The following is a 10,393-nucleotide window of genomic DNA, read 5'->3' as shown; positions in this document are numbered from 1 at the left end:
CATAGACGTCTATGGGAGCAGAGGAGTCGCCCCCTGCTGGTCACTACACAGAAGTAGAGTCATTTCCTCATAGACGTCTATGGGAGCAGAGGAGTCGCCCCCTGCTGGTCACTACACAGAAGTAGAGTCATTTCCTCATAGACGTCTATGGGAGCAGAGGAGTCGCCCCCTGCTGGTCACTACACAGAAGTAGAGTCATTTCCTCATAGACGTCTATGGGAGCAGAGGAGTCGCCCCCTGCTGGTCACTACACAGAAGTAGAGTAATTTCCTCATAGACGTCTATGGGAGCAGAGGAGTCTCCCCCTGCTGGTCACTACATAGAAGTAGAGTCATTTCCTCATAGACGTCTATGGGAGCAGAGGAGTCGCCCCCTGCTGGTCACTACACAGAAGTAGAGTCATTTCCTCATAGACGTCTATGGGAGCAGAGGAGTCGCCCCCTGCTGGTCACTTCACAGGATGCAGCTTCGCTCTTCAGGAACAGAAGAGTAAAATCACTTAGTTGACTTAATAAAGTAATTTTCTTGGCGGGTTTTAGTTTTTACATTTTAAACCCTGCCTGTAATCTCAGTGGCTTTATGTCACACAAATAAAGGTTCTGTCTAATCATCTTACAGAACTCCTAAATCTTTATCAGCACATATAGTAAATTGGGCTTTAAATTTCACAGGGAGCTCACAGAGAAAAGAGCATCAAGATAAAGCTCTGAAATCCTGAACCGCCAAGCTCTCCTAATCCCCCCCCCTCCCCCCTTCACTGCCCCCCCCCCCCCCACCACCACCTGCATCCTCCGCCCTGCGTATCGCCTGAGAAGGGATTTAGTTGGAAAAGCTCTCAGGAACACAATGCATTCAAATCAAGTGTCAACTCTAACAAGCTGTTCTTGGAGCGGATGTGCGGGGGGGGGGGGGGGGGTGCGAGGGGGGGCTCAGCCTTCTTGAAGGTTGGAGAGACCACTTGATCCCCTACAGTTACCCACATCTCAGAAGACAACTGTGCAAACGGGGATAACCTGGGAAGCCAGACGAGGGGGGGGGCAACAGCTGCTTAAGTCCCTCCGCTGGCTGCCAGAGAAACTTTTATCAGGGGAAGTGGAGGTTGAAATTACCCCCCCCAGCCCCCCCGCCCCGTTGAAGCTTCTCTGATCTGCAGCTCAAAGTGAACTAAACAAACTTTAAAACTTTAAATCTACTCTAAAGATCTAAAATAAATGTTCTTTTGCTGCCGAACCTTCTCCCAGCGTTTCAGATTCCTCGTTTCATCTCCGACTGAATTGAAGAATATTTGCGGCTTCTGAGCTTCTTTAAACACGCTGTTCATTTATTCTCCTTTCAGTTTGTTGGTTTTATTGTGGCGGGGCGCTGACATCACTCGAGTGGCACATAAAAAACAAGCTAAATGAAAGGATGTCACGACAGTGTTGATGGACTCCCAGAAACATTTGACCTTTTTGCCTGGAAATTTAATTTTTAATTTAATTTTTTTTTTTCTGCTGAAAATTGTTGAGGGTCAAAAGGTCGACTCCATGTGACCTGTGTAAATGTATTTTATTTTGAAGGTACTCTTTGGACGTTAGAGTTGACGGTGAGACACAAAGTAATATTCATGTTAGAATACTAAATAAATAAAGCAGTTTATTTTAAGTGTGTGTTATTGGACTCATGGAGACACTTGAGTCTATTCATATTTATATATTTATATTCATATATTTATATTCGTATATTTATATTCATATTTATAGAGGTCAACAGACTGAAGCATTTAGAATAAAGGACTTTGTTTCTTAAGAGTAATTATGGCTGCTAAATTAAATGTTTAATGTTTGTGCTTTTTATTCATTCTTTGATTAGTCGATAAAATGATAAATAACAGGATTATCTTTTATGTCTGTAGATGATCAATAACATTTATCTTATTTATTTGATTTAAAAACAGGATTCTGTTGCTGAGGGTGGAAATAAATCCTCTTTTTGGAGAAGCAGGAAACAAACATTTAGATATTTTGTACAATAAATACAATAGTGATGTAATATTCAGAGTAAAATACGTTCTTTACCACGACGTCTGATAAATATTTGTCTGCTTTGGTCTGATTATAAAAAAACTAAAAAAACCTTATTTTGTAATTTTTCAAAAGAAAAGCCAGTGAGTTTGTTTAAAGATTTAAATTATCTTCATCGTAATCGGATACTTTTCCCCAAGTAACATTTTGAAAGCCTACATTTAACCTGAGTATTTTTACCCAAAGAATTTTATTTATTCATTTTAACTTTTTTTTTTCTGAGCTACAGGAGAAAAATAGATAATAGACGCACAACAAACGCACAACTCAACATGGTTGTGTTACAGCGTCAAATCAGACCAAGACCGGATTTAGTGAGTCGACGCCACGGAAAGTGGAACAAGGACACACACACACACACACACACACACACACACACACACAGACGTGGATAAAGCAGAAGGTGTACGAGTGCATATTTTTACTAAATGCAAGACCTATTTTTCGGGGCGTTGAGGAGCTCGGAGGGATTTGGAGTGTGTGTGTGTGTGTGTGTGTGAGTGTGGGGCCTCCGGTGACTTCACAGGGGGAGAGGCTGCACACTGTCCAGTCCTCTGTCCACACACACACACACACACACACACACACTCTGTATAATCACGGTCCCTGTCGGGCCCTATAAATCTGCGAGGGCCCAATTAAAGATGGCCTTTAGCGTGTCCGCCCACCAGCACACGCGTGTAGAGACCAGACGGAAAACAAGGATTGGACGTGTATTTGTGTATTTAAACATCAGGCGTGAAGCAGAAAAACAGCATCAGTGTAAAAAAGACGTGTCTCCACCTGAAGGTGCAACGTGTCCACGAGGGGACAAAACTGTAGGTGACATCATAACTTACGAGTATAAAAACAACAACAACAATAATAACAAACACAACAGACAGAATGCATGCAAATCCAACTCAATCCAAAATGTGACACAAATGAAATCAAGATCAACAATTGTGACGGATTTTAGTTTAAGTTACTTTCAAAAAAATTCATGTGAATAAATTGTTTATAAAAAAATCAATAATAATACTGTGTTTAAGCGCCATTAAAACAAAGTGCAGCAATATGAAAAATACATTTGATCATTAAGAGGCTTTTGGTACAAATACAATCAACAGTGATTTGAATGAATGATGACGTCATAACAAGATCTCATTATTTCAGCTGAGCAACAAAATAAGAAATATATATAAAAAATAAATGCGAAGGGCTGAACGAGGCCGTGAAATCCTGCGAGGACAGAAAGCGCCTCCCCCCCCCCTCACCCCCCCGACGACCACGATGTGTCTAAAGAGACCAAACAAAGGAATAATGACGCCGCCGAATGTGTGCCCCCCCCCCCAAAGTTGACGGTGGCTGAACTTATTTTTAGTGTCATGTGATAAGCTCCCCTGCCTGCGCGGAGACGTCCCGCTGACCCCGCCACTGGTCATTGTCCATACCGCTCCCCGTCAAAGCCGCCGCGCGTTGTCAGGTCTCGACTCGGATATCCATCCTGGGCGGGGGCGGGGGGGTCGGGCATCCGAAGTGACGGCATCATTCCGGCCTTTTCCCTCAGCTCCTCCCCCCACTGTGGGCTTTTTGTTGCAGCGGGCGCCCTGACATCACGGGGGGGGGATTGGCGTCATGACAGCGCGCTCGTATCCACGGACGTACACCAGGCTTCTTTATTGGGGGTGGGGGGGAGGACATAATTCCTGGAAATGAACAATACTTATCCGTCCATCGCATCCGTTACTTTGGGTTTGCGTTTTTGGGACGCGGGGCGCACCGTCACCGTGGCAACGTGTCCTTCCTGTGAGCGGCGCCGGTTGTAGGTCATTCAATGTCAAAGAGGCATGAAGGGAAGGGACAGACACGTCTTCACAGGCTGCTGCTCGCTGTTGCCTTTAATTATTTTAATTAAACCTGGGCGCCGGCGAGTTGAGACGCGGCCGCCGGGAAGAGGAGGCCGACCCCCTCGCGGGGACGGGGGTCGGGGGGGGGGGACGCCGGCAGCTGTAGAAGAAGAAGTCCCACGCCCTGCTGAGCAGAGAGCAGACTGGGAACAGAAAACGCCACGTCCAACGCCCCCCCCACGGCGGAGTAACGCTCCGATGACTGGTCCCGGGCGCAGGAGGAAGGAGGAAGGAGGAAGGAGGAAAGAGGAAGGAGGAAGGAGGAAGGAGGAAGGAGGAAAGAGGAAGGAGGAAGGAGGAAGGTGTCTCGGGAGGAAAAAACTACGGGGCCTAAAAAGTCTCCCGGTACCTCGGGGGCGTCCTGTCCACAATTTGTCAAGCGTGTGCACTTCTCAGCGTTAAAATGACAGGACGGGGCGGCTGCAGAGGGGGGGGTGGGGGCGAAGGGGGGGCGGCGCCGCCGGAGTCGGGGAGAGGATCCGTGATGAGACAATCGCCAAAAGGCGATGGACTTGTGCGCTGGTGAGGCCCCACTGGGATTATTCAGACTTTCCAGGCCAGAGGCTGAACAGCCCCCCCACCCCCACCCCCCCGAGCCCCCCAGTTGTGTTTCTCTCTTTCTTTAGAAAGCTTCCGTCTGTGTCCCTGAAATTGGGAGTTTTTTTTATCTCACAGAAGGCACAATATGGTCAGAATATGTTAAAGCCTTTGGTGCACGATAAAGCTAACCGGGTCTGAGCGCCGGGTGCCGGGGGGGGGGGACGGACGTGGGGGGGGGGGCGGGGGGGTCTAAAGATATAAAGAGAACCAATAGTGGTGTAAAGATACAAGAGAGTAGTCTAACGAGAACAGGAAGCCTTCTCCAGGAGTCTGGTCTCCTACTGATGCTGAACCCGGTTGAAGTTCACACAGCGACCCTGAAACCCAAAAACACACAGAGGCTCAACTTCTATGAATCTGATACAAGACATTAGATACAAAACCTCAATAGTAAAATAAAAAATATATGAACATATATAAATACATATAGAGATGTTGAACATAAAGTGTGTGTGTGTGTGTGTGTGTGTGAGCCTCTCGGTGCACCAACAGTAGGCCGACTGGCACCAAGAGGGAGCTATCGCACAACGAATCTCCATCAGCCTGCAGGCCCCCACATACACACACACACACACACACACACACAGCACACACACACACACACACACACACACACACACACACACACACACACACTGTAACCCCCCCATTGTTCAACCAAACCATCATTAAAGAGCTAAATATCAACACAAAAAGCAACACGTCTCACACACGTGACGTTTATGGGACCAACCTTTAACACGGGAAACACCGCCAAAATAAAAGCCCAGCGTGGGCTATGAGCTCCAGTTTAAGGGACGGCAGGTTAATCAAGCCCCCCCCCCCCCTTCCTTTCTGTCAGTAGTCACATGACTGCATCTCTGCTAGGATCAGAACCAAGAACCGCTTCCCGTTATGGGATCCATCCGTTTGCTGTCACTCTGGTTGTCGCGGTAACGCCGCAGTAAGCTGCTCTTTGCTCACTGGATTTTTGTCAGAAGTTTCAACAGCAAAGTTTTGACCGAAATCGACTTTATTAAAGGACGGAATCCTAAGCTTTGAAATCCCCCCCCCCCCCCCCCCCCCTCCCTCGGTCTAACAGTGAGATTCCTGGCCTGGAGGGGCCCCCGTCGGGGGGCGGCGGTGACCACGAGCAGCCGGTCCAGCGTCTGGCTCGGGAGCAGAAGTGATGCGCGGACCGACTGCGGCGGGGGCTTTAGCCGAGCTGCAGAATCTTCCCTTCCCTCATTATTTGGCAAGGCTGGTGGGTGTTTGACGGAGGGGGGGGGGGTGGATGTGGGGGGGGGGGGGGGCTTTGCTCCGTCTCTGCATGCTAAGCCCCTCGACGTGTACCCTCTGCAGCTAATCTCGCACAGTCAACAAATAAGGCACATCAGATGCTGTTTTGGCCACGGCCGTCAGAGCGGCTGAGTTCAGGGGATTTTACCGGGTTTTGTGGCGCATTTGCGAGAGGGGGGGGGCGAGTAGATGGAGCGCTGTCTTTGCCGCGGTGGAGGGGGGGGGGGGGCAGGGATTTGACGGCGACGGGCGAAGCAGGTGCGGCACAATACGGTCAAACCCGTTCCAGCTCTCCTGCACCCCCCCCCCCCCCCCCCTCACTCAGATGAGCGGGGGCCTTGACTTGGCGAGGGAGCACCGGCTTGTAACTGGGCCACGTTTGGGGAGGCGGGGGCCCACCTGGGCCACCCGGAACCATATATGTCAGCAGGGGGTGTCAGAGATCATCAGACGGACGCAGCGTGACGGGTGGAGAGACGGAGAGGTGAAGAGACAAGGGGGGGGGGGGCGTCCAAATGAAGACTCAACACTCGACTGGATTTTCTGTTGAAACAAACGCGTTGAAGGTCGAGATCAAATTCCCCCCATCAGTAAATCTATTCTAATCAATGTATTGATTGAGCTTCATTCTGCTGCCGTGTGTCTGAAAATGATCATTTTCATTAAATAGAAACAAAAGGCAGGAAACGAGATGCAGCGTTTGTTTGTCTGTGACATCACAGCTGGGATGTTGTGTGACGTTGTGTAAAGGTTTGTGTCTACGTTCACATGAGGGAACATTTCGGCCCGTCTTCGACCAATAAAAACCCCCCCACACCCCCACACCCCCCCTCCCAGCCCATCAGTAACTAACAACCAGCTCTTTGTGCATTAATTGTTCACAACAAAAGAGAAGAAGAACAAAAAGAAGGAAGTGACACAACGAATCTCCCATCTGGACCCCAGTGAGAAAACACTGAAAGCACCAGAGTTGTAATCCAGTTGCAAGATGCTTTTTTGCAGTGATAAGCTAGAGGCTTTCAAAGATCTTATTACCAGAACAGAGACCCCCCCCTCAAACCCCCCCCACACATTAGAGCCCATACAGTATCTTAGTTAATCCAGGGATTACTTAATCCAACAGAAACTCTCGTCACATTATTCCAACACGTGTTTGTTGTTCTGACAAAGTGTTGAACAGCAGATTCTCTGTGGCTAACTTTATTTACTACATCAGCTCCACCCATAGGCTCCACCCACCAGCTCCACCCATAGGCTCCACCCACCAGCTCCACCCTCACAGAGCGCCCCGGTGGGGCAGGATCTTACTGCTTTTGGTCGTCTGATTATTGGGATCCGGACCAGAATTCTTAATATTAACTAACTGTAAATTTAAGAGTTTTACTATTACAGTCCCATTTAAATATGAATGAAGTCTTTTAGTTTGACGGGATCCCTTCCTGTGTAAAAATAAAAGCCTCGGCCAGCAGACATGCGTTCTGTCCTCTGCCACATATTGAACAAATTAAAAAGTTCACGTTGGAGGGAGGAGCACAGCTGCATGGAGGACAGAGAGGAGCCAGGAGGAGCTTCCTGCTGGCCCTCTCCTCTCCTCTCAACACACACACACACACACACACACACACACACACACACACACACACACACACACTGCCCACACAGCGCTGCCATCTGGCCTGCTGGGAAATCAGAGCCACCTGAGACTCGGCCAAATGCTTGATGCTCGCTGACGACTCGGCCGTCCTCGTCCTCGTCCTCGTGGTGAGGAGACGAGGACGGACGCACACAAGCTGCAGGAGGACGACGCTTCTTGTTCACTACCGGGAAGTTCAGAGCATCTCCTTGGAAGACGTTTCAAGTATGTTGTGAGTGTTTGTGTGAACGCACCAGTGCTGCAGCACAAACACTACACAACCACAAGTATGTACACACATCTGCATCCAGAGCAAAGGGACACACACACACACACACACACACATCTGACTCCACAGTCGCTGCAGAACTTTGAGAAGAAGAAGAAGGTGTGGATGGAAACGAAGGAAACTCTCTGAACCTCTGAGATAAAAACCTAGCAACCATCCAGAGGAGAAGATCGAGCTTTACACCCCCCCCCTCGCCCCCCCCCCCCCTTCCCCCTCTATGCACTACTTCCTGTTTCCTGCTGCTCCGTCACCGTGCAGAAGATGTCTGCAGAGACGCTTGTGGGCCATTTCAGGGATAAGTGGTTCCTCCTGGAGCCTCAGGTCTGTCGCTGCAGCTGTTTCCTGCCGGGGGGAGCAGGAGGGGGGGGGAGGAGGGGGGTGAGGAGGGGGGGCTCCTGCTCTCTCCACCCCTCCCTCTCCTGTTTCTTTTTTTTTCAGAGTAAGTGCACATCATTGGCAGCTAAAGGCTCTGGGCACCGTCCCCCTGGTTGTTCCAATGCTTTTGGCGTCGGCGGGGGCCTCACAGACGGCGCCGGGAGGCACAGATGGCACTAATGGACGAGCAGGATCCAACCGAGGGACCGGGACAGAGACACGCCGGAGCGCCGTCCAAATAACCGTGGTGTGAACGCGACGCGCGGCCAAGCGCCGCCGCCACGGCATCAAGTATTTAAAATGATGAAATAATCATCAGAGGAGGGCATGGGGGGTGGGGAGCGGGGGGGGGGGGGGGCGATGGAAAAGCCCGCTTGTAGAAAGCTTCTTTCTGCTCCACCTGGATGGCGCTGGCGGAGCAGGAAGAGGGACGGCTCGCTCTTCTGCGGCGAGCAGATGCTTGTAGGAAGGACGGTGCGAAGTGGCCACACGGAGGAGCGCCGCCGGCCTGCAGCGCCGCCCCCTCCTCAGGAGAAGTTGAAATACTTGTGAAGGGTCGCGGCGCCTTAAGTTCGGCGTTTCTAAAAATGCTCTCGGAGCCGAGAGGAAAAACGTGGGCGGCGTTGAGGAGGAAGAATGAAAAATAAAAAAAAAATGTAGCGGGGACATTTTAAAAGTGCACCATGTCCACTAAAGTTTCTCAGAAGAAGAAGAAGAAGAAGAAGAAGACTTGGGACTCGCTTCATTTGTCCACATTTGGACGCCACTGATGATGAAGACTCAGCTGCAGACCAAGAGGACGAAGATGAAGACCTGTTTTCTGTGCTTTTTATTCCTAAAGTCAACAGCAACAAAGGACATAAAAGAGGGGATTAAATAAAGTGCATATTTGTAAATGTGTAATACAGCGAATTGATTGATTGATTTAAGTTGGAGAGAATTAATTATTCACAAAGGGTGTAAATGATGTATTTTAATTACTAACTAAGGAGGAAAAAAGGTGTTGTTTGTTTATAATTATGACCTGATTGGGTTGTTTGTTCGTTTGTATTTACACTCGTGTACATTTCTTCCCTTTTAAATGTAATATTTATTAACAGTGTTTTGATTCTTCAATATTCAAATTTTACTTTGCATTTTTGTGAATTTCGTTTTATTTTTGGTCATAAATGCAAACAATACAAATGTAAAGATTGTATCATTATAAAACAACTGTTTACTGTTATTATTTTTAATAAATAACCTTCAACAACCAGACGGCCTTTAATATCATTAAATATATATATATATATATATATATATATATATATATATATATATTCAAAATAAATGTGCCCAATATCCATTTGGTGTAAACTTTGCTGCTCTAAATAATAAAGCACAAATGATTTGATGTTTAAAAAAACAAAGGTTTTGAGATGACTCATCAGCAGCGATGGTCTTTTCTTTGGGGGGGGGGGGTTGCATTTTGGAATGAAGCTCTTTGATTGGCTCCCATATGTATTGCCTTCCTTTTTGCTGTGTGTGTGTGTGGGGGGGGGGGGGAGGTCCTGCTTTACCCCCCCCTACCAGCGGCATGCTGGACGGGGGTCACATGTGATCTGCTCGTAGCGGAGATGCAGGCCATGCGACAGCGAGGGCCAGTAATTGGGAGTGAGCTGTCACTGTGTGTGTGTGTGTGTGTGTGTGGTTGTGCACGTGCCAGGGAGGCTGCCCTCCTGCAGGGGGGCTCACATTAAAGCCCCTGATGAGACTAATGCAGGAGGAAACGGGTGTGGCGCGGCGCCCGGGCCAAGGTGAAAGGGAAGGAATCTGGAGATCAGAAATAAAAAGGGATTTGTGTGTTTATTCGTTTGGATTTAATTCTAGATCCATCCCCCCCCCCCCCCCCCCCCCCCCCTTCGACCCTTCGCTTCCCTTTCACGAGCTAATCAGCAAGTAGAGACGCACATTCAGCAGCTAACGACACAAACACGCACAACACCTCCCTGCAGTTGACATGATTAACTGCAATTACAGGAGGAGAGGAGGAGAGAGGAGGTGGAACAAAAGACTCATCAAAGACACAAATGGAGATAATTGTGTTCCGGCTTGATGAATTAATTATTATTAGCTTCTCTAACAATTACGGTTTGTTTGATGTTTGCTGCTACGTGAACATCTGCAGCTGCCTGACAGAAAAGTGACTTCTGGTTTTAAATGTTTAAATCACTATTTTTGGTATAAAAAGTTTGATCACTATGATGAAGTCACTTACAGGATCACG

The 10,393-nt window shown here is 48.4% G+C and overlaps 1 protein-coding gene across 1 annotated transcript in view; it reads right to left on the bottom strand.

The window, feature by feature from the left end:
• Positions 1-3,335: 3,335 nt before the first annotated feature.
• The window catches only part of antxr2a (ANTXR cell adhesion molecule 2a), a 48,793-nt gene continuing 41,735 nt past the window's right edge, over positions 3,336-10,393 (bottom strand). Inside the window, exon 17 of the mRNA XM_062562631.1 lies at positions 3,336-4,869. Coding sequence (XP_062418615.1) covers positions 4,831-4,869 — 39 coding nt within the window. The 3' untranslated portion in view covers positions 3,336-4,830. The remainder of the gene's footprint in view (positions 4,870-10,393) is intronic.

This window comes from Pungitius pungitius, chromosome 5 (genome assembly GCF_949316345.1).
Source record: "Pungitius pungitius chromosome 5, fPunPun2.1, whole genome shotgun sequence".
NCBI lineage: Eukaryota > Metazoa > Chordata > Actinopteri > Perciformes > Gasterosteidae > Pungitius > Pungitius pungitius.
The sequence above is the reverse complement of the archived record's forward strand: the minus strand, read 5'-3'. Positions and strand labels throughout refer to the sequence as shown.